Source organism: Trachemys scripta, chromosome 6, assembly GCF_013100865.1.
Source record: "Trachemys scripta elegans isolate TJP31775 chromosome 6, CAS_Tse_1.0, whole genome shotgun sequence".
Lineage (NCBI taxonomy): Eukaryota > Metazoa > Chordata > Testudines > Emydidae > Trachemys > Trachemys scripta.
The window spans coordinates 23,650,918-23,678,236 of NC_048303.1; the positions used below are offsets into that span (position 1 = coordinate 23,650,918).

At 42.5% G+C, this 27,319-nt stretch overlaps 1 protein-coding gene across 1 annotated transcript in view; it reads left to right on the plus strand.

Moving 5' to 3' along the window:
* Positions 1-27,319, plus strand: part of WDR70 (WD repeat domain 70) — a 252,518-nt gene that overhangs the window by 70,653 nt on the left and 154,546 nt on the right. Inside the window, exons 6-8 of the mRNA XM_034773141.1 lie at positions 2,956-3,015; positions 15,177-15,310; positions 24,818-24,971. Of these exons, the coding sequence (XP_034629032.1) occupies positions 2,956-3,015; positions 15,177-15,310; positions 24,818-24,971 (348 nt within the window). The remainder of the gene's footprint in view (positions 1-2,955; positions 3,016-15,176; positions 15,311-24,817; positions 24,972-27,319) is intronic.

Below are 27,319 nucleotides of genomic sequence, written 5' to 3' on the forward strand. Positions count from 1 at the left end.
CCCCATATTTCATTGGGATTCCAAGTTAGTAATCCAAGGCTAATGTACAGTTTTATATTGAACAAACAATTTGTTTTAGTATTTAGTCAAGCTTATAGTTAAACTCCCAAGATGTGTGGGGTTCTTCCTAGCACAAAAATCAGCACTTGTCAGACTATACTACTTACATTTTTTTCTTTAGAGCATGAAAAATCCTCCTCTGGTGTTCCCTGTTCTTTGGAATTACATTACTGGAAAATCACTAGTTACATCTGTACTTGTGTTCATATATAGACATTTGTTTTTGCAAGTTTGAGATATTTATAGTGTCTCCATAATTTAGGAAGTTTAGAGTTACTAAAACAGAATGAGTCACATTGATTTTTATTTTTTTTTTGGTGGTAAATATTTTAAAATATGCTTTGCCAAGATATGTCCCTGGAGGTTGTTATTTTAATTTGTTTTGAATAATCTAAACAGTTAGTTTAAATGTCAGGAATCCCTTGGACAGCACAGAGTATAGCACAATGACCCCTCTGACTGTGTCTGATTTTCAGGAACAAGCTGTTAGAATTCTAAGATTTATCAGGTGGTACTGTTTACACATATCTGTTACTCCGCCTTATTGTTAAGTAGCCAGAAATATGTTCAACATGAGTGCTTCACAACAAGAAACCTCTTTATGTGAACTTTGTGTTCATCTCAAAGAGAAGGAGACCTAATTATTACCACTTGGAGGTACTAGAGATTGAAATGAAATAAATGTTGGTCTGTCTTGCACATTTTATTTACCAATCTGAGGGAATTGTATGGAAAGCTTTTTTACTGGTGTTTCTTGGTAGCTTTGAGATAGTTAAATAAAGTCATCTTAATTTTTTTTGATAAGTGCTGTTACTCACCTAAAAGATGAAGCATAAACAGCTAATTGAAAATAGTCCAGTTCGTTACTACTTAATATGGTAGTGGCAAACCTCCTTTTTCATATTTGTAAGGGCTCCCTTGCCTGCTCTGCTGCTGTGTAACACATTGAAAGACCTCACAAAACAGGCAGGCTACCCCTTAAAACTACATTAAGTACTGAAACATAGACATAATTTTGAAAGTAAACTTGTTTTCTGTGAGCTGGCATATAACATTTTTCTTAACACCCTTGCATCGAATATACTAATAGCGTTCAAATGCTCTGTTTTTGCTGCTGCTAACCAATGAAGATTCTCAATCTGTGGTGATGGAGGTTGTGCTTGAAAGTTGGTGCTTCCTCTGCTGTGGCAGATGCATAAATCCCTAAAACTTGTCACTATCTACATAGACGATTTTCATTGCCTGCCTCCTGTTTTATAAAATGTTCTAGAGCTCTTGGTGATATCAAGTACCATAAATTACTGATGGTCAGTTCTTGGTATCACCCAAACAGTAATTAAAGCACTTTAGAATATTAAAGAGGATCAGCCACTGGAGGCTTAATTAATAATACAAAAATAACTTTTTCTGGTGCTTTATAGAGGTGGGGCCTGAACTGTAAATAGGGCTCCAGATCCAAACTTCTTCCCTAGGATTGCAGGTATTTGATCTGGAGTTGTGATCCTTTAGGGTACTTTATGCTGACATTCAACTAAGTGGGCCTGTGGGCTGTATATAGAATTATCCCCTTTTCTGAAAAATTGTCTGGAGTCTGAGAGTGAGAACAAGTATAGGCTGTTTTAACTAAGCACGTGTCTCTGATTTGAATCCTTCTCCTAAAAAGGCTATGTCAAAGTCTGTATTATATTTACACTAATGACCATTTGGGGCTTATAGAATGTAAATGGAAAGAAATTAAAATAGGAATGATTTACCCTTATGCTACACTTATATCAAATAAATGTGCAACAATCTAGTGCAAGCAACTTGCATTGTGGAATCTGGTGTCCATGAGTTTTGATATCCCTTGTTAGGGCTCTATCCTACGGACAGTTTTACTAATTACACTGTAAACTATACTTTAAAAAGTAATTTTTAATCAAGTTCTTGTAGTAGAAAGTTATAACAACAGATCTGACATCAGAATGATGGATTGTAACTATTTTAGAACATTAAGTAATGCCAGTTAAATGAGTGTTTTGTGAATGGTTCAAGTGACCTTCATTAAAACTTTAACTTACACAGACTGAAATTCCTTCAACTTTACTATTTAGAGTAACTATTTACATATTTGTAACAGTTGTTAAATAGATGTTTTAGAATTCTTATAAATCTTCTGGGGCTTGTAAATGGCTCTAGGTCTATATATTGGGTTAAAACAAACTGCTCTGAATTACATCAGATTGACTACATTGCATAGCCTGAGACAAAAACTGTCCTAGTGGCATGCTTGTGGTCACAGTAGAGCCTGAGATAAATCTTTAAAGCCTATCCTTTTTCCTATCTACATTGTATATAACATGAATTGTTATGATGTAGTTTTAGATTGTTGCATTAAATGTGTAATAAATAATACTTGACAAATTCCAATGATTTGAGAGGTAGTATGATTTATTAACATTTGTAATTCAAGATTTTAAGGTCTTTGGGATCAAGGGCCCCACAGAAGAAGTTTTATTTTTTCTAACGGACAAAATGGAAAAAGAAAAATATTTTAGATTATCATTAGTTTTTAATTGTTCCCCTACCCTTAGGTATATGTTCATTTAAAAAAAATCCCAAATTGTATGGTTTCTTCTCATTGAAGCTATAAGAACCCTACATGGAATTTTTCCCTAAATACTTAAAGCCTATCCATTATTCTGTTTATAGTACTGCTACCTTATTAATGGCATATACATATTCTATAACATTTTATGCTGAAATGATTTTACTCTCAAAAATATTATCACGAAAAAGTAGAAATTGGTTTTCATTTCCTGTTCAGGGTAAGCAGCTTATTTTATTGCGATGGTTTTCTTGATGTAATGGCAATAGGCTACGTCCATAAAATTTTATTTTTTTAATTTGTTTCAGAACCCTGTCAAGAAAATTCCAGACTCTCATGAAATTACACTCCAGCACGGGACCAAAACTGTAAGTGATAACTCCTAGACTTTTTATATCCTTATGGATTTCTCCAGAATTTTTGAACCACTTATGACAAATGAGATAAATATATATTTGGTTGCAACAGCCATAAAACTTAAAATGAAATACAGTAGGAAAAGCTGAGTAACCTCTGTCCAACTGGGCAGCCACCAGTGCCAATACAAAGTTCCTTTCTGGACTCTGCAGCTATGAAGATAAGTAACAAAAGGCCTGATATTTGGAGGTGAAGATGGAGGTCATAAAGATTGATGGGTGCGAAATACCTTTTTTTTTTTTTTTTAATAAAAAAAGAAAGTCCTCAAGTGTCTTGGAGTGGTAGCTGCTGATATTTGTAGCTTGGGGTGCGGGTAAATCCTTAACTGGAAAACTGGATCATAAGAGCAGAATCCTGTTGGGAAATAATTTAAGCTCCTCAGATCAACAGTTTTCTTTCCAAAAGGATTAGGAAAAAAGCAAATGACAGGAAGTCCATGTCAGAACCCACTGAAGTCTTGATGTTCATGTGGGTCATTCAGGACTCCAGAAGAATTCAAATTTTCTGCCCTGAGAATAAAGCAAAAATTAGGGGTAGTATCAAAAATTTAATTGATGAGACAATCCAAGTCGCAATAATGATGTCCTTTTGCACATTTATCATATCATTCACAAGAGAACCCTCTTGAGTGAACCTTAGGACATGTGCAGTTTTTTACCTTTCAAGATGTGCAGTGAATGAAGCAAGGGGCTCGCTTTCTCCTGCAGACTTCCTACAGATTCTTTCCCTCAAGGAGGATGACTATTTTGCCAAATTTCATCTTTTTCCTCAGTTTAATACAGGAGCTGTAATACTAATGCTAATACAAATGTAACATTAGTGGCTAATAACCACTAAAGTGTGTGAATGCTGTCTCAAGAGAGAAAAATCCTTGAGCTAGAATAACTCCCCAACCAACATGGTTAGAGTGGTCCTGCTTGTAGGGCAGGCTGTCTTTCACTAGGTTTTCTTGGTGGAGCTGCATAAGCAGTTTGTGATTTCTTTGACTGTTCACAACAGGATGCTGTGGCACCAAACTTTCCAATTTTTAATACCCATGTAAACCTATAGCATTTCTTCCAGTTCTGACGTACCTCTGGTAGAGGAGCTGTTGAATACATGGGATTTGAGTGAAGTACCAGTAGGACTTCAATGAAAATAATAATCCCTGCTGTATACTTTTTCTGTATGTGTAAATGATAATGCTTAAACATTTTTGAATTTTTAAGTGTGTGTATGTATGAATTTATTGTATAAAAATATCAGGGTTTAACATGGGTTTTTACACACATCACTGAAATGATTTTTTTTCATACAGCAGCAGTTAAACATGGTATTTAAATTGCTGGTGCAATAAAACCTTCATGATACCAAATCAGGAATGTCTTTCTTGTCTGGGATAGCTCAGTTTCATCAATGATTTTAAACATGATAATATTCAGACTGTGTTATTTCAGTAATAAAGCATGTTCCTTTTTTATCCCCAATATTCATTTTTAGTGCATTCTTACTTTGTATTAAATACAAAAATATTACAGCATAATAAATCAGAGCAAATCAGATGGGCCCTACTCCGAAATTCAGGAAAGCATGATCCAACATCTTAAAAAAACCTAAGTTCTGATCCCGGCTCTGCCACTTATTTGGTATGTGACCTTGGAAAAGTCCCCTAATCAATCTATCTCTCTACCTATGTGTAAAATGTGAATAATTACGCTTATCCAAGTTTTGTGGAAAGCTGTGTAGAAATGTTTCAGCTGCGAGCTCTTTGGGGTAGGAGCTGTGTTCTTGTTGTGTGGAAGGTACTTAGCATATTATAAATAACTCTTTTTTCCCTGTCACGGACACACACGTTTCTCATCTGCTTTCCTCCTGTAATCCCTTTATTTGCTCCAGTGACCCCATCCTATCTCATCTCCTGACCTCTATTATGCCCACTTTCATCCCCTTCCTCACTCTTCATCTAAACACCTGACTTTGCTCTGGCTCCTCTCCTCACAATACAAGTGTACTTTAGTATCTTCCATTTTAAAGAAACCCATCCCTGACTCCACTTGCCTTTCCAACTACTGCCTCGTCTTCCATCTCCTTTTCATTTCTAGGATTATAGAACATGCTGTCTACAAAAGCTGTCTGGGTTAGGGTTAGGCTCTCTAATGACCTTTTCCTAGCCAAATCTCAAAACCAGTATTCCATCCTCATCCTCCTTGACCAGTCAGCTGCCTTTGACCATACTCTTCTTGAAGTCTTGCCCTCCCTTTGCTCTGTCCTCTCCTGGTGGTACTCCTACCTCTCTAATTACTCCTGCAGCGTGTCCTTCAAAGGACCTTCTCCCTCTCTCCCCACAACTTTCTGTAGGGTCTCCATAGGTCTTTGTCTTTGGTCCCTATCTCTTCTCCCACACACCTAATCTCTGGGTAATCTCATCTGCAAACAGAAATTCAACTACCATCTCTGTGCTGATGACTCACAGATCTGCCTCTTTACTCCCAACCTATCTCCTTTTGTTCAAACTAAAATCTTGGCTGTCTCTCTGACATCCCCTCGTGGATGTCTAGCTATCAGCTCAAACTCAGCATGGTCTAAACCAGCATTTCTCATATGCCGCCATCGTGGCTGCATGTGGCCACCAGGAGCTTTTCTTGCAGTCACAGCCTCCTGAGTGGTGATGGGTGGTGGTGGGGTGGGCAAAGTAGCAGCCCCTCCTCAGGGGCCACCAGCAGTGCTTGGAGCCTGCTCCCCTCGGAGAGAGACAAGCTGGAGGATCAGGTAGCCAGTGAGTTCCCCACCTTCCGAGGAGCAGTGGGGTTGGGCTTCAGCCCTGGAGTGGCTGGTGGCAGGCTCCAGCCAGGGGGCTTCAATCTCCATCCCCAGGCCCTGTCCCCTGGGTGTGGGGCTTTGGGTTCCATTCCCTGATGGCATGGTGGTAGGCTCTGGTCCTGAGCTCACCCCTCACCCATCATCCCTGGCCTCCACTGCCTCTCCCAGTGCCCCATCGCCACAGGCCACTGCTGCCTCTGTACCCACCTCCCCTCCAGGACTTAATTTGTCCCCGGGCTGATTAAGTCTGCTATGAAAAGTGATATTTGTATGTTTGTTAGTATCACTTTTCACAGCACACTTAGTAGCCAGTTCTGGTGTCCCTGATGTGGTGGTTGGATCCAAACTCAGTGTTGACTGGGGTACCCTTCGCAACCCCATGGCCCACAATGACTTTGCTATCAGAAGCATCGGATTTGGGGTGGGGTGCCCACATTGGCCACCTCAAGACCTAAGGTCTCCGGTCGCAGGCAGAGCTATCACTACATATAAATGTAACATAACTCAGGGCAATATGGTTGGCCTGCATGGTGTTCCTCCCACAACTCTCAGGCAAGTCAGTACAGGTCTTGATGGACAACACAGAGTCCATGTTCTATGTCAACAAGCAAGGAGGAGCTCGCTCCCCAGCCCTTTGCCAAGAAAACCTCAGGGAGTTCTGTGTGGAGCATTCCATTCACCTGGAAGTATCGTGTCTTCCTGGGGTCTGGAATGTATTAGTGGATCGCCTCAGGAGGTCCTTTTCCTCTCACCATGAGTGGTCTCTCCACCCTGAGGTTGCCAGCGTCATCTTCCAGAGGGCCAATTATTTCCGCCAGAAGAGTTTCAGAACTTCAAGCCTTGACTTCAGATCCTCCTTACATTGTCTTCTACAACTCCCCAGGTGGACCTGTTCACCTCTGCAAAGAACAGGAAATGCCATAGTTTTTGCTCAAGGCTTGGACAAGGCAAGGGTTCCCTGTCCGATGCCTCCCTGCTCTCATGGAAGAATGACCTGCTGTACCCCTTCCCTCCGATTCCCCTGAAGATCAAAAAGAACAAGGCAAGTGTTATCATGATCACCTTACCATGGTTGCGTCAACATTGCACTTCTAGATCTCGCAGTGGCAGCACCATGAATGTTCTCTTAGGCCGGACCTAACCTCGCAAGAGTGCAGACAGCTTCTTCACCTGAACCTCATCTCATGGCTGCTGCATGGTTAAATCCGGACGCACGGCCTTGTTCGGAAAAAGTCCAGTAGGTCTTGCTAGGTAGAAGGAAACCCTCTACTAGAGGTGGAAGCACTTGTCTTGCTGAGCAGCCAAGCCAAGCCTTTACCCAACTCAAGCTTCTCTGCAGTCCATCTTAGACTATTTACTTGGTCTGAAGCACTAAGACCTATCGTTATCATTGCTCCAGGTCCACTTGGCAGCAATCTCAGCATTCCACCCTCTGATCAAAGGCACATGGATCTTTGCCCATGAGATCACAAGGATAATGGAAAGTTCACAACCCAATTCCACCATGGGATTTAAACCTGGTCCTATCCAGACTCATTGGCTTCCCTTTTGAGCTCATGGCATGTTACTCCCTGCTTATCCTCTCATGGAAGGTTGCCTTCCTAGTGCCAATTATTTCCACCAGAAGAGTTTCAGAACTTCAAGCCTTGACTTCAGATCCTCCTTACATTGTCTTCTACAAAGATAAGGACCAGCTGTGCTCTCACTCAGCCTTCCAGCCCAAGGTGATGTCACAGTTTCATATCAACTGGGACATCTTTTGCCCATCAGCTTTCTGAAGCTGCACAGGATGGACAAAGAGAGCTGTCTGTATTCTTTGGATGGTAGAAGGGCCCTGGTCTTTTATTTCGACAGAACTACGCCCTTCTGCAAATCAATGCAGCGTTTTGTGGCTGTGGGGGATGGAATGAAAGGGCACACTGTGTTGTCCCAGAGGATATCGCCCTGTATCACAGCCTGCATCTGGGCTTGTTATGAGCAGGCAAAGGTGCCACCCTCAGCTGTCATAAAGGCCCATTCTGCAAGAGCGCAAGCATTCTCAGCAGCATTCCTCAAGCAAATACCGATTCAAGACATCTGCAGGGCTGCAACATGGTCGTCAATTCATACCTTTGTGGCCCACTGTGCCATTACCCAACAGGTCCGAGATGATGCCAATTTCAGAAGAGCTATGTTGCAAGCAGCACATCTGTAACTCCTGGCCCACCTGCAAGGGCACTGCTTGTGAGTCACCTGACATGGAATGGACATGAGAAAGTGCTCAAAGAAGAAAAGACAGTTACCAGCTTTCCATAACTCTTGTCCTTCGAGATGTGTTGCTCATGTCCATTCCATGACCCACCTTCCTACCTTGCTGTTAGAGTTGACGGCAAGAAGGAACTGGAACGGCATGGGGCCGGCTGGCGCATGAATATGGGCCTCTAGGGGGCACTAGAGCCGGCCCTCCGGATATTACTGGGGAGAAAAATGTTTGGCAACTGTGCACACACTTTACATTGAATGGACATAAGCAACACATCTCGAAGAACAGTAGTTACGGAAAGTTAGTAACCATCTTTTGAAAACTTTTGAAAGAACAACCATAACTTTTTGTTCAGAATTATGAACATTTCAGTGTTATAAAGAATCTCCATTTCCAAGGTGTTTGTAACTCTGAGATTCCTACTCTAGTGTAATGGGGAACAAATATTTGATAAAGGGCTCTTCAATCTAGTTGAGAAAGGTATAGCATGATCCAATAGCTGGAAGTTGAAGCTAGACAAAGTCAGACTGGAAATAAGGCATACATTTTTAACAGTGAGAATAATTAACTATTGGAACAGTTTACCAAGGGCCATGTAGATTTTCCATCACTGGCAATTTTTAAAATCAAGATTTGATGTTTTTCCATAAAATATGCCCTAGGAATTATTTTGGGGAAATTCTTTGGGCTGTGTTATACAGGAGTCTAGACTGGATAATCACAATGGTCTCATGTTGGACTCTGAATCTGTGATTCTGTGATATGAATAATAATACTGAAAACCAAATAATTATTATATGGAAAGTTCGTAAACAACTTCATAGAGAGAATTCTAATGGAGTGCTATAGAAATTACTCTAAATCTATGTAATGTAATAGAGAATAGATTTTCTATGTCCTTTTTTAAACGTTCTGTAGAAGCTATAAAACCTATTAAATTCTACATAAAACACTTAAAGGTTCATTTTCTTTCAGTTCTGTAGGACTCTTCCATACGTTTTAAATTAAACACTAGGTTACCAATCTTTCCATAAGTCGACTGTCATATTTATATACCACAGGAGCCTATTTCTTAACTTTAAATCCACTACCTTTGAGCTGTAATATATATGGTGGAGAGGAGATAAGGCCTGAACAAACAGTCTAATGTTTACCTGTTTGTTTCCTCCTTAGTGATCGTAGTAACATGGTATATAGAACTGGGAAATTTGGAAAATGTCTGTATTTTTTATAAATATAATATGTACCTCAGTTAATATTATTCTCTGTGAATGCATAAAGTTTAATTCAAAGAAAACAAAACCATGGCAATGAATAGACACCTGAGGTAAACAGCTTGAAAGGAGCTAAGGTAACAGTGGTTGGGCTGTCAGTGGGGAAGAAACTGTCTGGTTCCATCCAGGCTAGTTTGTATTACTCTTTCCGGTGCTAAAGCCTGGGATTAAAAGGGATTCCAAACCTAAAAGACCCTTGAAAAAAGGCGGGGGGAGGAGGGGTGCTGAGTAAGCTAGAAGGACTGCTACAGTGTATCCGTGGAAAGCTGACCCGCTGGCAAACACACACAGAAAGAGACACATGTTGTGAGTATGACAGGCTGACTCTCTCAATTCGGAGCTGGAGTTAGCTGGTCTGGGGAACTTACCAAGGTGTAAGTATTACCTGTGAGTGTGGGCCTTTTATTGTGTTACCCTTTGCCCTACATGCTTTGTTCCTTTTGAGGAATAAATAAATAATGTTTTGTTTTGAAGATTCTGTTTCTCTTTCACTGCAAATTTATAGTCTCAGGATCCCAGAGGGAAACTCATACAGATGCCAGAAAAAGTGTTGGACCTGTGTTGTTAATGCCTTGGGAGTTAGGGGACTGCAGCCAAGAAATATGGTCTAAGTGTGGTTGGACCATGTGGTGCCACCTAGAGTGAGATGCAGGAAGCTAGGCTGTCACATGAGGGGTGTTCTTCAGAGCGACTAATTTGCTGTGGCATAGAGGTTTTTATAATTTCTCGTTAAGAGGAGGGGAGGTGAAAAAGGAATATCTGATTGTGTTGAAAGATATTTTGTATGTGGGGAATTTGCATAGTATGGACAGACATTTTAGAAAGTGTTTGCTTGGATTTTAAGTGCTAAAAAACTAGACATCACATTGCATTTTAAACAAAATCCTGGCAGAAAAGTTGAATGAATTAGATCTTATGCAGAATCATACATGTATAAAATGTGCCTTTCTTAATTGTTTATAACCTTTAGCAAAACTAGTTTCCTATTTTGTGTGCTATCTACTTTTGTAGTACATGTTAGATTAAATTACCTGAGAAATGAATTATGTGTTCTGTACAACTGTTTGTATATCAACTAATCTGCTGGAACATCTGTGATAATCTAAATTGGTTCAGAACACCACTGATAAATTTCCCATTGCATTGTGCTGCTACAGACCAACTGAATAATTGGAAAAGATTAAAAATGAAATAGACACATCTTTTTGAAAAATATTGTCAAGGCTTTAAGTAGTTTGAACAAATTCTCAAAATGTTAGAACAGAACATAAAATATACCTTGTGCGCATTTGGATGCTGCTTAAATATAGATGAAAGGTATATTTTATAAGCTTGATGGTTTGCCAGGCTTTCCTAAAAACCTTATATGATTTGCATTTTAAATGAATAGATTCTTGATCTTTCAACATCTCATCTTCTTAACAGTACTGTTTGGTGTCTGTTATAAGGTCCTTTGGAAGACGCATTATTTTTCAGACCTGAAGTGATTCAGTTATGGCCTGCGTAAACAGTCTGAGTGCACTTTGGGTAGTTGATTTGCTGTATATCAAAACATTTATGGAAATATTAAAATAGCTTATTTTCTGGTTTGCTTTCAGTCAATATTTTAAATATACTTTTAATTTGAACTAGGTTATATATGCTATAAAGTTTTAGTACGAATGTCTGGCATTATCAATGCTTGTCAAAAAAATAAAACAACAAAGGCACAACATTGTAGAGAACAGGTTGTATTATCCATGTCCAAAGTTGTGCAGTGCTTCTTCTTTAATTCAGTTTCTATATTTGTGTGGCATTTTAAAATGGAAGTTGTAATTTCTAATTAAAATGTTTATTGTTGGGAATTACAGTCTGGGAAGCCTCTTAGAAACATTTTGACTACCTAAGAATGCAGCTGTCATCACTTTGAGAAGAGGTGAGATGCAGATTAGGTATATACAGTACAAATAGATTGCATCGAATGAACAAAACAGATTACTGGAAAAAGCTGTTATCCCACAGAAGGACTATCCAGTTTATTTATAATGAAATTACTCATCTACACATTCATACAGTAAAATGACAATCCTTTAAAAATGAGTAGAACTCAATAGCTTTTTTCAGGACATAGTCAATAGAGTTTCATTTATTAAATGTATTTCATCTAAACTTAAATATCCCATCTGTATCTCTTCAATCTAATGATCTTAGGCTGATGATGACTGTATTCCTGTGCAGCTGAAATGAATCAGAAAAGATTTCCCAAGCTAAAGAGTCTTTCCAGAAACCTGATTAATTTTCCAGTTGCCTTGCTTGTATAGAGTAATAGGAGTTACTTTTTCCCAATGAAACTGCAGAGATAAATTTTCTCCTGACAGCTTTGACACTAGGTGAGCATGGGAAAAAGAACATAAAGAGATGTTCTGAACATCATGCTTTTTAACTTTTCAAATCACAGCTGGGACAGTATAGATAGTAATTGTAGCAGAGAAGCCCATTTTAGAATATTAACTGAATGCATGGTTAATATGGGGTTTGTCCACAGACTCTACAGTCTACAAATCCTAAACAAGGTGAATGGTGTCCAAAGATATTTAAATTATTAAACAGTTAGCTTTTCCAGAAATGGGAAATCATTAAGTGGTCACATTCTGTTTATCATTGTCCTAAATGTGAAATTCATCCTAGTGGACGGCCTGAGGATTACGTGGGGCCTGGGACCTTTTGATGGCCCCTTGTACAGTGATATATTTAAACAGTTTAGGATCGAAAATGAAGAAAAATGCTGTATTCAATTGAAACTCCATGGGGAATTTAGGTAAGCAGGATGTAATAGCCAAATTCCAGTTTGTGTAGAGACCCTGGGCATAAATATCTGCTCTTGTGAAAAATGTAATGGGTTATCAGGGTTTTTTTTTATATCTCACCTGAAAGATGGCACTTCCAGCAGCAATGCACTCCTAAAATGATGCCGGGTGATTGGTTTAGTACTGACTCAGAAGAAAGGAAGTTGCTTGATTAATCACTATCATCACTTCCTACACAACTTAGATTTTTCTGGTAGGTCTCAGGATGGAATCCTGGACATGTATAATGATAACCAAAGATGCTGGGGACTTTGACATATATCACGTTAGGAGACGACTGCTTTTACATTTAAAAAAATCTGGAAATCTCACCACAGGTTTCTATGCTTTTGCTACCAGAAGAAATATTTACAGCTCCATATACACACTTCCCTATGAACTCTCCACTACTCCCACAGAATTTACAGAAAAACATATACACCTCTACCCCGATATAACGCTGTCCTCGGGAGCCAAAAAATGTTACCGCGTTATAGGTGAAACCATGTTATACCGGAGTGCGCAGCCCCTTCCCCCCGGAGCGCTGCTTTACCGCATTATATCCGAATTCGTGTTATATCGGGTCGCATTATATCGAGGTAGAGGTCTATGTAGTTAGAGCCTTCCACCACTGGAAGGGAATTCATGTATTACCTTTTCTTGATATCTTGTTAGCAAGGGGTTTATTGCTGCAGAAGGTCATGGTTCCTCTTGACCGTAAAGCTTCTAGTGCTTCTACTAAAATTTCCAGATCTTCTTCATTAAAGCCCTGTCCTTCATCCCATTCCTGAAACCTACTGCTTGGCTGCTGAACAGCAGGCATTACTAGAATATGTTGATCTCTACCCTTCTGTAAACATGTTTCCAATAGGCACTACTCTGCTGTATGAAAACAATATGGCCATTGACACTCTGTCTCACTTCTTCAGAGTTCACCCTTAAGCACTGGCAAGAGCTCTTGGATGCCAGAAAACAATCTAAATTAATCTCTCTCCTGCACTTAGTTTTTCCTTAGGGTAGTTAAATTACAGAATCTTCCCAAGGTCTTAGAGTGCTCTTTCTGAAGTCTAAAACTTGTTCTTCAAGCCCTCATGGCTCATCTCTTCAAGTCACTTTATTTCCTCTTGCTTAGGGTAGTCTTCCTTGTGGCAAAAAGGCTTCCGATCTGGGTGCTTTACTGATTATGTATTTGAGGATGAAAAGGTAATCCGTGGCATAGCCCAGAACTTTTCCCCCAATGCTAATACCATCTACGCTGGGTCGAAATTCTTCCCTCATTCTGCCTTAACCTGAAGCACCTGAAAGAGATTAAATGGTGAACTTTGGACCTAACACATGAAATTTCACCTCTTACTTGCTAATTTCCATTCTTAGGGGAACCCTGTCCAACCCTAACCCCCTCAAATTGGATTTAATTTGCAGTAACCCAATTTTTTCATCATTTCTCCGATTTCTTGATTTCTTCTGTTTACTGAGTTAGCTGTTCATACCTTTATAGGAGACCTTATTCTGGAGAGTTGAGTTCAGGAGCGGCACCAGAGTTTTTGGCACCCTAGGCGGGGGTCCTTCCGCGCTCCCGGTCGTCGTCGGCAATTCTGCGGCGGGGGTGGGGGGGTCCTTCCGCACTCCCGGTCTTCGGGGCACTTCGGCGGCGGGTCCCGGAGCGAGTGAAGGACCCGCCTCAGAATTGCCGCCTAAGACCTGGAGCGCGGAAGGACCCCCGCTGCCAAATTGCTGTCGAGGGTGGCAAAATGCTGCCCCCCCAAATCCTGGTGTCCTAAGTGACCGCCTAGGTCGCCTAAATAGAAGCGCCAGCCCTGGTTGAGTTGTTGGACAAGGCTTAATGTCTTACTTGACTGACAGTTTTGCTTCTGTCACAATGTCAGTTCATTTCCTCTCTCTAAGGATTTTAGACAGACTTTCTGTGAGAATAAAAATTAGGGGGTCATAGGTAAAATTTTTCTGTTTTTTTTCTTTGTTTGAAAACACAATTTATTGCATTGAAGACATTTAGAGGCAGAAAAATAAGTAGTCCTTTCCCATAGAAGCAATTTCTATAGTTGCTGCAAGGATGTTGCAATTCACTACTATTGATGCCATAATTTATGATTATAAAGGGAGGGAGTATGATCCATGTGATTGCCTGTGGAAGGGGAGATATCCATGAGACACTTTCTATTAATGTCCTCCATATTATGAAAAGTTTGACAACTCTTGGTGTGTAATTACTTAAATACACATTAATTGCACATTAATTGCAGTTTTAAACATCTGTCATAATTTTGTAGACTATTTCATTATAAAGAAATGCTGCATTTCACTGAAACTTGAGGGCAATAATTTATACTGAGGTGTTAGAAATGTTTTAATTATAGCAATGAACTATTGATTTTGCTACTAGCACGATACCTTTCCAGTAAATTTTCAAGTTTTTTGAGTTGTTACTTCTCCATGATGGCTTTCTTCTCTTGGTATATGCATCATCTAGTCTTAATAATGCTTTTTTAATTAGCTCTCTACAGTTTTCATTGTCATTTGCTGAGTATCTTACTAGAAATATTAGTATTCCTGGTATGGGTAATGGAAAAGGAAATTACATTTCTTCAGTAAGAGAAATTAAAACAACTACATTCAGAAATAAAATAATTTGCCCCGAACAAATGGAAATAAAATTAAATAATATTTTGTTAATTAACTTTTCTTCCTGAAATGATGCCATCAGAAGGGGTGATTTTTATTTCCCTGTACACAATTCAGACTTCACACAGGAGGTGATAGAAATTCTCCAAAAAATGGAACTACATGGCTGACATGTGGAAGGAACAAATTAAAGCAATGACTGTGAAATATGGCTGTGTGAGACTAGTACCATTTTGTGCACTGGTTACAGTTTAAAAAAAGAGTACAAAGAGGAAGATCAGACTACCTCTGAATTATCTTCATTGAATTGTTTTTGGTCTGTCTGTCTGTAGGTATCTGCTTTGGGTTTGGATCCCTCAGGTGCCCGTTTGGTAACTGGAGGCTATGACTATGATGTTCGGCTTTGGGACTTTGCTGGAATGGATGCATCTCTTCAAGCTTTTCGATCACTTCAGCCTTGTGAATGGTATGTGTTGAGACCATCTTTCTGACTTAACTGCCCCTGTATTGACAAGGTCCCTCACCAAAGGCTCTTATGTAAATTAAGCTGCCATGGAATAAAAGGGAAGGTCCTTTCATGGATTGAGAACTGGTTAAAAGACAGGGAACAAAGGGTAGGAATTAATGGTAAATTCTCAGAATGGAGAGGGGTAACTAGAGGTGTTCCCCAAGGGTCAGTCCTCGGGCCGATCCTATTCAACTTATTCATAAATGATCTGGAGAAAGGGGTAAATAGTGAGGTGGCAAAGTTTGCAGATGATACTAAACTGCTCAAGATAGTTAAGTCCAAAGCAGACTGTGAAGAACTTCAAAAAGATCTCACAAAACTAAATGATTGGGCAACAAAATGGCAAATGAAATTTAATGTGGATAAATGTAAAGTAATGCACACTGGAAACAATAACCCCAACTATACATACGATATGATGGGGGCTAATTTAGCTACAGCAAGTCAGGAAAAAGATCTTGGAGTCATTGTGGATAGTTCTCTGAAAATGTCCACGCAGTGTGCAGAGGCGGTCAAAAAAGCAAACAGGATGTTAGGAATCATTAAAAAGGGGATAGAAAATAAGACTGAGAATATATTATTGCCCTTATATAAATCGATGGTATGCCCTCATCTCTAATACTGTGTACAGATGTGGTCTCCTCATCTCAAAAAAGATATACTGGCACTAGAAAAGGTTCAGAAAAGGGCAACTAAAATGATTAAGGGTTTGGAACGGGTCCCATATGAGGAGAGATTAAAGAGGATAGGACTCTTCAGCTTGGAAAAGAGAAAACTAAGTGGGGGATATGATAGAGGTATATAAAATCATGAGTGATGTGGAGAAAAGTGGATAAGGAAAAGTTATTTACTTATTCCCATAATACAAGAACTAGGGGTCATCAAATGAAATTAATAGGCAGCAGGTTTAAAACAAATAAAAGGAAGTTCTTCTTCACGCAGTGCATAGTCAACTTGTGGAACTCCTTACCTGAGGAGTTTGAATGGATAAATTCATGGTGGTTAAGTCCATTAATGGCTATTAGCCAGGACGGGTAAGGAATGGTGTCCCTAGCCTCTGTCTGTCAGAGGGTGGAGATGGATGGCAGGAGAGAGATCACTTGATCATTGTCTGTTAGGTTCACTCCCTTTGGGGCACCTGGCATTGGCCACTGTCAGTAGACAGGATACTGTGCTAGATGGACCTTTGTTCTGACCCAGTACGGCCTTTCTTATGTTCTTATGTATTACAGCTTCTAGCTACAATAAACTGTAAGTTGCAAGACGATTCTGTTGGAAAGGTTTTACTATCCCCTAATATTTCTGCATTAGACAAAATGTGGATAGAGATAGTTACATGCTGCCTGTATTTCACACTTTGTTTGAAAGACATACATATTTTCTCTTGAGCTGGCTCAGCAAACTGTACTATTCAAATATTTAGCACAGCAAACATAGGTATCAGATAAGCTAATTATAGGATAAATCTCTCAAGACAAATGCAAATGTGGTTTCTTTATTATATGCAGCAGGTTGATAGAATGTGCCCTTTCCCCCACCCCTCCTACTCGTAGAAAGCTAGCTAATAAAGAAAGAAAATGATTGATGGTAGTCTCATGTAGGGGCTTTAGTAGGAATAGGGCTTCTATAATTACTAATATTTTTTTGAGGAGAGCGTCATCAGAGCCTTCAGCCCCAAAACCTGAGTCCTGCAAGCGCAAGTCAGCTGCCCTGGGCCAGCCGTGGGTTCTTCTTCAAGTGCTTGTTTATGTCAATTCCAATCAGGTGTGTGTGTGTGTGCGCTGCGTGCATGACAGCCGGAAGATTTTTCCCCTAGTTGTATCTGTAGGGTTGGCCTGGGCACCTTCTGGAGTTCTGCCTTCATGGCATCCAATACAGGGCCCAGCCGAACCCCCAACCCTCCCCTCCCCCCCGTAGTCCCTTCTTACTGCCAGTGATGGCTAGTTGGAACTTCCGTCGCTCTTGCTTCTGCAAGTGCCTTTAGCAGTGACCTATCATGATTTGTATATAGTTAGTTTTTCGTAATAGTAGTAGTAATAGTTGTTTCTCTAAGTTTCCGTTACAGGGGTGCCCTCCCCTCCCCCCAGTTTCTCCCCCGACACCAGGGCATGCCTCGGTCCCTGTGGTTCAAATCTTGTGAAGACTGCGGCAAACTTATGCTGAAGAGTAACCCACACTTCTTGCTTGAAGTGCCTTGGCGAGAGTCACCAAAAGGACAAGTGCCGAATTTGTAAAGGGTTTCGGCTGAGGACCCTTAAGGATCGTGAGCAGAGACTCAGAATTATCCTCATGGAGGCATCCCTCCGCCTACAGTCCGACCTTGGGTCTGCGGAGCATGTGCCGAGCACCTCCTCTTCAATGCGCAGCGCACTGGCGCCAAGAAAGGAGGCCAAGGACTCCTGGCACCGACCTGGCACTGAACAGATTTAAAATTTTATTAGAAAATGTTTAAAAATAGATGATACAGAGTGTTGAAACTTCAGTTATTAGTCATCGGGGGTAACATTCAGAGTATAGGGGGATGTTAGTATTTTGATATTGGATAGTGCATAACACATACAGTCTGCAATATCCCCAGTGGAGGGGTATAAGGTGGATGAATCAAGGTACAGTCAGCAAGCAGTGAGGGTACATCACTCATACAGGAATTACAGGCAATCATAGGTATAAATAAGCGGGCCGGGTAATGAGGATAAGATGACCCTCATATGGTGGAGTTCAGTTTGGTTCGGTGGGTTCAGGGGATAAGGTCCAACAGAGGAAGTCTTCAGATCCCTTCCTCATTGTGGGTGCACGAAGTCACTCCGGCTCACTCTCGGTATTGGCGGTGGCTGGTGATGTGCTCTGTATAAATGTCTCGGGACCATCGGATAGTGTCCGAGACCATTAGACATTGCATGAGCCATGCATAACGACGGCCTACCCCACAGGTACTCAGTACACGCTCATTACAGGAGTCCCAGGTGCCCAGGCCCCCAACGATCAGAGCGTTGGTGTACACCTCATAGCTCTTTGTCCGCAGGGTGTCAGCCAGGGGGGCGTACTTTTCGAGTTTGCAGGCTCGGGCTTCGCGGAAGGCCGGGGTCCTATTCTCGAACGGGATTGTCACGTCCTCGAGGATGATCTTTTTTCAAACCTCATCCGCGACGATGATGTCCGGGCACAGCGGGCTGTTGGTGTCGAGGACGGCGTGGTTGACGGCGATCTCTTCCAGGCGCAGGTCGATGGCCTTCGCTAGGCGGTCCTGGACGGCGTTGTGGTGCAGCTGCCAGGTACGGGCGTGGGGCTTGCAGCTGTACAGAACGTGGGGCAGGGTCTCGGTGACGTACCCGCACTTCCTGCAGCGCTTGTCCTGGTTCCCGTGATGGACAGCTCCATTGAGAGGGACACAATTCAGCCGGGCGCGGTGTATGAACCGCCAGTCGGCGAATCGGGTGAAGCTGCCCACGGGGAGAAAGTAGTTGCTGGAGTCCCACTTGCTGGTCACCTCGAAGGCCTTACCCTGGTCTGGCTTTTTCCGCAGGGTGTCCATGTAGCGCGCGTGAACGGCGGCCTTCAGAGACCTCTCCAGGGCTCCTCTGGCTCCGGGGGTGACGATCGTGTTGCTGTCTGCCCCGATCCACGGCACCAGGACTCCCAGCTCCTGCCATTCCTCGCTCCACTCCCAGAGGCAGCCCAGTCGCTTCCCCAGTCAGCGCGTGGTGTTGCGGGCGTGGGACCACAGGCAATGTCGCCCCCGTACTGGGCAAATTCGCCGTCAAGGGAGCCTCTCAAGAAGGTGACTATATCTCGGTCGGAGGGAGCTCTGCAGATTCGCTTCGCGATGACGGTGCGGAGGGCGGTCATCGCGACGTTCTTCATCTTGGCGTCCGGACACGTCAGGATGTGGAAGGCGTGCGTGATGACCGCAATGTCGCACAGGTCGCCCATGCAGGGGACGTTGGCGCCGCCGTGCCTGTGTGCGATGTACACGAGCTCGTTGCTGGCTCTCTGGGGCAGGGACAGCCACCTCTTGACCAGTTGCCGGATGGTGTCCGCCTTATTGAGGGGCACCTTCGCCACAGTGGATCCTCTCAAGATGAAGGCGATGTGGGAGATCAGGAAGGTGTTGAGGGCATTGATTTTCTGCCACGGAGCCAGCAGGGATGCGTCGTTCTTGGCGGCGTCTTGCAGGATCTCCTGGATGGTGTCCTCGGGGGTCTGCTGGATGCGGAAGCCCATCGGCGTGCCGAGGTGCTGGTACGCCTGCCCCTCCGCCAGGGGAACGACGGACTTGCCTGGATAAGGAACTCCGTCGTTAGCACCGAGTCCTTCTTGCTCCTGTCGATGTGGAGGGACGCGCACTTCTTGGTGAATGGCTGGGGAGTTCCTGGGCAGCTGAAGCATCTGGTGACCGGCGGGCAGGTCTCTCGGCATCTGGAGCGGCTCACACGTGGCGGGGCAGTCCCCTGGCGGCTGGAGCTGCTGGTGAGCAGTGGGAGAATCCCTCTGCGACTGGGGTGCAGCGGAGGCATCTCTCCGTATCTGGAGCAGCTGGCACGTGGTGGGGCAGTCTCCTGGCGGCTGGAGCTGCTGGTGAGCGGCAGGCTGGAGTTTTGCCCACTGAAGCGCAGCGGGAAGCTCCCCAGGCATCATGAACGGTGACGGCTTGGACGCGGGGCAGGAATCCCCAGCGTCTCGAGCAGCAGCGGCTGGGGCACGTGGCGGGGGTCCCCAGGCTGCATAAGCGGCGGCGCCTGGGGCGCGGGGCAGGAATCCCCCAGCAGCTCGAGTAGCAGCGGCTGGGGCACGTGGCGGGGGTCCCCAGGCTGCATAAGCAGCGGTGGCTGGGGCGCGGGGCAGGAATCCCCCGGCGCCTCGGGTAGCAGCAGCTGGGGCTCGTGACAGGGACCCCCAGGCTGCATAAGCAGCGGCGGCTGGGGTGCGTTGCAGGAATCTCCCAGTGGCATGGGCGGTGGCTGGGGCACGGGGGGGCAGCCCCCTGGCGGCATGAGTGGTGGCGGAGCTGCAGGAGAGTCTTTTCGTGGGGGTAGGTGTTGGGGATTAGCGGGGCAGTTACCTGGCGCCAGGAGCAACAACTGGGTAGCGGTGGGTTTCTCTGGTGGCTGGGACATGTGGAGGCAGACTCCCGGCGGTAGGAGCAGCAGCTGGGCGGCAGTAGGTTTCTCCAGCGGCAAGGGCGTGGGGGGGCAATCTCTCAGCGGCTGCAGCTGCTGGCGATCAGCCGGCGATTCTTCCCACGGTAGGAGCGTGGTGGGGCAGACTCCCAGTAGCAGTAGCTGCAGCTGCTGGCCATCGGCGAGAGGTTTCTCCGGCGGCCGGAGCCCGGTGGGGCAGACTCTCGGTGGCTGCAGCTGCTGGCGATCAGCTGGAGATTCCTCCGGCGGCAGGAGCACAGCGGGGCAACCCCTTGGCGGCTGGAGAGCGGGGTGTATGTTCCTCCTCTCGGTGATGTCTCGGCAGGCTGGTTTCAGGATGTGGGAGCTTTCTGCGTCAGCATCTCAGGGGGATCCTTCCTGTTCTCGCTCTTCCCTCTGGATCTGCTGGTTCGCCATGTCTCTGAGACCCCGGGGGTCTGTTTTGGGTTGGTGGTCTGAAGAGTTCTCCGGGGGGGGGGGACTAAGGGCAATGGCTGGGAGCCTGTGCAGAGCAGTAGGACATGGTGGGACAGCGGTTGGCATCTTGGGCTGTGTTTTAAGAGCAGCGGGATGCATCTCGGGGCATCATTAGCTCTTTTAGAATGGCAGATACAGTGTATCAGTGTAGCAGCTTATTAAAAAGATGATTAAACTGATAAGAACAGATACTACGCTTGATCTTAGCCTGGCTGCTGCAGAAGTCACAGAGGTCACAGAAAGTCACGGAATCCATGATTTCAGTGACCTCGGTAACAGACTCGCAGCCTTAATTATAGTTCACTAACATTAAACGTAATAATTTAATATGTAAGAGAATAAAATGTTAAACTTCCCAAAATAAACATAATTATTATTTTATATATAATTTTCATTTTCCCCAAAGACAGTAATTTATTGTGTTGGTTAAGAAAGGCTTTGTGAGACAAAAAGGTTTCTCCTATCTCCTTTTCACAATTGCTATCATGCGTAGTTAACCTGCTTCTTCGGAGTCTACCATGTCATCCAGTAGCTGCTTGAAGTATTAAATATGAACATGGAAGCATGCTGAACCTTCTTTGTGGCCTGAAATTTGTACTTCTGACTATAAAGCAGTATTCTGGATATATTATTGTCCAATTTTTATTAAAACTCAAGGATTGTAATGAATTGGCATCAAGTCTAGATTATATAAGAGTGCCATTGAAGTTATTTTGGGCTTTTGCATCATAAAACAAATGTATATTTTTTTTTTCCAGAGATTTTTTGTATACAAAACTTATGCTTATTTTAAGTTGCTGTTAGGAGAATTAAATACAGTTACTGTTAATAACTAACCCTGAGCTAGCGGATTTGCAATGGGGAAGAGGGTCAGATATGTGTTGCCACAGAAGGGCATTGCCCCATGAACCATAAAATGCTAAATTAGTAAGTGACAGATTGCTTTCATGAGTTTTCAGCAAAACCTGAATTATGCATTAATTTCAGTGATTTACTCAGCTTCTTTTAAAAATAGGAGAAAAAATTACATTGGAGTTGAACCAAAAGTATATTCTCCTTCATCTGAAGGAGGAAACCCCATAGAATATGAATACTTATTGCTTGAAAAATTTACCACAAGCTTAATAACCAGAGGAATATACCTAGTTCCCAAAGGCTGCAGTGAAAGATTTTTATAAGGGGAGGAGGCAAGAGAAGAGGGTAGGGGGACAGCTCCCTATTAAGAAACCCAGTCTGCAGTTGCTAGGGCGGGTGTTAGGAGTTTTGGAATCATAATCTATTTTTTGTCAAATGCTGAGCTAAGAAGATACTGAAACGTTAAGAATAGATATAGGCGTCTCCACGTGGCAACTAATTGTTGTCTCATTAATGGAGTCCTTCCCACCACCAACTTGCATTTTATTCTGGCCACGCTCTTGGAATTGCTCTTTCTAAGTAGCAAGTATTCATGACTTGTTTTACAGATCAGCTTTATTCTGCCATGTAAATTTGATTCAGGATTTTGTATTGGGCACTGCAGGAATCTATGTACCTTAGGAAGAAATAGCCTTGCCAAAATAGAAAACCAAATAGAAAACTTCAAGCAATTTGGAGCTTATTTCTTAAGTCACATATCCTTGAACTTGCATTTTTGTCAGCAGTAAATTAATATAACAGTACAGATAATTTCTGTTTTACTTTAATGGTTAATATAACAAGATTATTCTTTACTCTCATCCTCTAATCACTTTGCTGATGTTATTGTGGTACTGTGCAGCAGAAAATATTGCAATCAGACAGAGCTCAGTATTGTTTCTATGTGCAATTGCTTAGTATTTATTAAAACAAACTCTACCTATACACACACATTTTGCCCATGAGGACCGATTTTAGCTTTGAATGTGTAAGCTGAAGGGAGGCGTATCAACTTCTACAAACAGCTGCAAGAACTTGTTCCTTAGATCAATGGCTCTCAGCCTTTCCAGACTTTTGTAGCCCTTTCAGGAATCTGATTTGTCTTGCATACCCCAAGCTTCACCTGACTTAAAAACTACTTGCTTACAAAATCAGACATAAGAATACAAAAGTGTCACAGCACACTAGTACTGAACAATTTCTTAAAAAGAATAGGAGTACTTGTGGCACCTTAGAGACTAACAAATTTATTAGAGCATCCCACTTCTTCGGATGCATATAGAGTGGAACATATATTGAGGAGGTATATATATGTTCCACTCTATATGCATCCGAAGAAGTGGGCAGTAGCCCATGAAAGCTTATGCTCTAATAAATTTGTTAGTCTCTAAAGTGCCACAAGTACTCCTGTTGTTTTTGCGGATACAGACTAACACGGCTGCTACTCTGAAACAATTTCTTACTTTCTCATTTTGTTTGTATGACATTTTAGTTTGTACTGACTTTGTTAGTGCTTTTTATGTAGCCTGTTGTAAAACTAGGCAAATATCTAGGTGAGTTGATGTACCCCTTGGAAGACCTCTGCATATCCCCAGGGGTACGTGTACCTCTGGTTGAGAACTACTGTCTTAGATGGAACAGTTCCAAAATGGTGACCACAAGTTTGTTTGAGAATTGATTCCCATCATACAGTATCCAGTGAATTCTTAGCTGTGTTCATCTGGCATGTGTTCCAGCTCTTTTATTAATCAGCCAGAGGGAGAAGGGTCCTTTTAGGGAGAAGGGTCCTTTTAGGGTTTTTTTTCTTTTTCCTGAAAGTTATGCAATGGCACCAGTCCATCTCCTTCTTCTCCACTTTGTATGCCAAGTTTTGTGCTTGGGTTAAAATCCACATTCACTTCCTTGTGAAACTTTGTTGCTTTTGATGTTTTGTTTTGTTGCACCTTATTATGGAGTTGCAATAGCAGCTTCATAGTTAAACTTTGTAACTAGTTCTTCATTCCAAGATTTTTTTTTAACATCTTCTCTACTATTGCTCTTTGGGATTGTTATTGAAAACACAGGGAAAAAGGAATTAGAACAAAAAGAAAAAGGTTTGCTTAATGTATCTAAATTTACACTTACCGTGAGCTAACCTAGGTGGACTAGGTCAGTGGTTCTCAAAGCCGATCCACCGCTTGTTCAGGGAAAGCCCCTGGTGGGCCAGGCCGGTTTGTTTACCAGCCGCATCCATGGGTTCGGCCGATCGCGGCTCCCACTGGCCGCGGTTCGTCACTTCAGGCCAATGGGGGCTGCGGGAAGCCGCGCAGGCCGAGGGATGTGCTGGCTGCCCTTCCCACAGCCCCCATTGGCCTGGAGCGGCAAACTGCAGCCAGTGGGAGCCACGATTGGCCGAACCTGCGGATGCAGCAGATAAACCGGCCCGGCCCGGCCCACCAGGGGCTTTCCCTGAACAAGCGGCGGACCGGCTTTGAGAACCACTGGACTAGGTAATCCTTCCTTCTCTGAACACTAGGTTCTGCTAGTTTGTATAGAGATGTCCAGAGAGATCTATCAAGCCCCTCTGGCTGGGTCAGCTTGCCTCCCTTGATTCAGGGATCATCTCTGCCCTGAAGAGACGTACCTCTTGTGACATCTATCTACTGTTATCTGGAGTTACAAAAGTACCCTTATGATAAATATGTTTGTCCAAAAGTAAAATGTATAATACCCTGTAAATGTTGTTACAATCAGGTAGGCACAACTTGTGCAAAAAATTTCTCTTGCTGCAGGTGTAACAACTAATATGCGGGGATTAGAGGCCTCATAGAAATACTATAGATATACTATATGTTTATTTTCAGAGCATTTATGTTTTTAAGGATTTTCTCACTACTGATGCATCTTCATTTTAAAATTGGCTTAAGGAAATTGTATTTAATGAAAACATATGTTGTGTTTTCTAATTTTTTTTCAGTCACCAAATCAAATCTTTACAGTATAGCAGCACAGGGGATGTCATTCTTGTTGTGTCTGGTAACTCTCAAGCTAAAGTTCTTGACAGAGATGGCTTTCCAGTAATGGAATGTGTTAAAGGAGACCAGTACATTGTGGACATGGCAAACACCAAGGTAAGTTAAGAAACTTTAAATTGTATTGTTCTATACTGGTATAGTTGTCTTGTACTTTTATTTAGGTTATTTATTGTTCTGGTGATGGTCCTTGATATAACAGCATTTTGTTCTCTTCCAAGCTTTCCATATAATGGGGTGGCCAAATTTACTGACCCTCTGAGCCGCATATGACAATTTTTAGAAGTTCAAGAGCTGGGGCTCGGGGCTTCAGCCCCACTCCTGAAGCACGGAGCCTCGGCAGGCAAGCTCCACAGGGCTGAAACCCTGAGACCCTCCATTGGGCTGAAGCCAGAGGTGATGCATTATGGGGCACATAGGGTTACTTGCCCCCCCAATTTTTGCTAAGGTTTGCTGGCCCTGCTCAGTCACATGGTGCTGCTGGGCCCCCTCCCTGCATTGCAGTGTCTGGAGCTGACAAGCTGGGAGCTGTGGCCATGAGGAGAGGCAGCAGCAAACACCTGGGAACTGCAGGAATAGCCGTTGTGGGTAAGGCGGGGTGGATGCCTGAGGATTGGACTCAAACTGTGGGATAGGATGAACCTTTAAATTGTGCTCCCCCACACCCCTCCACCAGGCACCATTTGTCTCTGGCAGAAGTCCTTAGCCCCACCACCCCACCGCAGAGCAGAAGCTCTGAGCTCTATCCTGCCCCCCAGTCTGGTAGACTGAGAATACTTGCTCCCTCTCCTTTACCTTTCCTATTAACAGACCACAAAACATACACACTTTCTTGGCACTTGAAGGATGAGCAAATAGAGGAAAAAATGGAAAAAATCCCTATTAAATTAAGGACAAAGATAATTAAATCTAGTGCAAGTCCCAGAGAAAGGATTCACTGTGCACCATGTCTTCCTGTGTCTGTCATCTAGATTGTAAGCTGTTGAGGTTGGTATGATCAGGACACACAGGTGAATGAAAGCCTGACACAGAAATGGATTTAAGCATCAGGCTGCAACTTTATTACTTAATAATGGAGGAGGGGTGCTATGCACCCACCGTATCTCACATACTAGCCATTTAACTCTGTCCAGTCCAAGGTTATAGAGCCCCCACTGTATAACCAGGGTAGACCCTCTTCAGCCTGCCTCAAGGACTCAGCTCACTTTTGCCCAACGGGGACCTTGGTCTGCAAAGACTTCGGGTCTCCCCTTTCCCTTTGGAAGATGGCCATCCTGCTGAGAGGGGAGGGACAGCTGTCTTGTTTGTGTCTTGCTGAGTGCCAAGAACATCAATGAATAGTAAATAATAATAATAAGGTGCATTTTTGTTTGTTAGTGGTTAAAAGTGTACATGAAAAAGGGCTGACTCCTACTCTTGTCAGTATAATTTATTTTATAGTTTTGTGTTTTATGTAATTGGGAGAGAATGGAAACTTGTTTGTTATAAACACAATCATAATAAATTATATTTTAAAGTATTTTAACAAGTGTTCAGTGGGTTTTGACCACTCTTCCATCTTCTTTCCCCATATGTTACATGGGATAACAATTCTGTTTACATAGATGATTTAAATGCAGGTCAGTTTTGTGAATAGTTTAAAATTAATACATTAAGTGTAATGATAAAATCTACCTCTCAGATTTGTGATAAAATTGCCTTATTTAGTGCTTGTAGGGCTTACTGCCAAGTAACTAGCCTAAGTACTGCATTACTTGATGCTATTCATATCAGAACACTATTTCTTTTGGCTAACAGAATGTATACAAAGCCATATAACATTAACAGCTGTTTTGGTTCTTGTTTAATTAAAAATAATGCAGATTTTTTCTCTTGTAAACTTTTGAAATCTCACTATATGATGGTCCTACAATCGAAGTGCTGGAGTAGTTATGCTGTCATATTGACTTTTAGGTATTCATTCCCTGGTAATTTTTTTAAATAGTTGCTAAAACTGTCTCCATAATAACTCTTAAAAACAATCTGAAACAATTTCAATTTTAGTTTTACAGGTGTGGTTTTTAAATTTTATTGAATATTATAGGAGTCCTTTGTTCTCTTCAAACTTATTTAATAAGCTTGTGCCAACACTTCAAATATGTCAAACTAACTAAAATACACAAAGGAACTGGATAAAGACATTTTCCCTGAGAAAGATAGTTTGCTTTTTTTTTTTTTTTTTTCCAGTTTTTTCCCGAAATCTTGTGAGTTGCTATAGAATATAAGTGGCTTAAATTCTGGTAAAATGTCCACCAGCAGATATTTCCATCTTGAAGAAATGAGTCTGTCCACTCTCATCTTACAAATTATTTTTTATGAAAATCCATTCTGATCCAGTTTCAGTTCTGCTTCAAGGATCTGGTTATATTATTTAAAACTCTCCATTGATGGCTCAAGAGCACTTTATT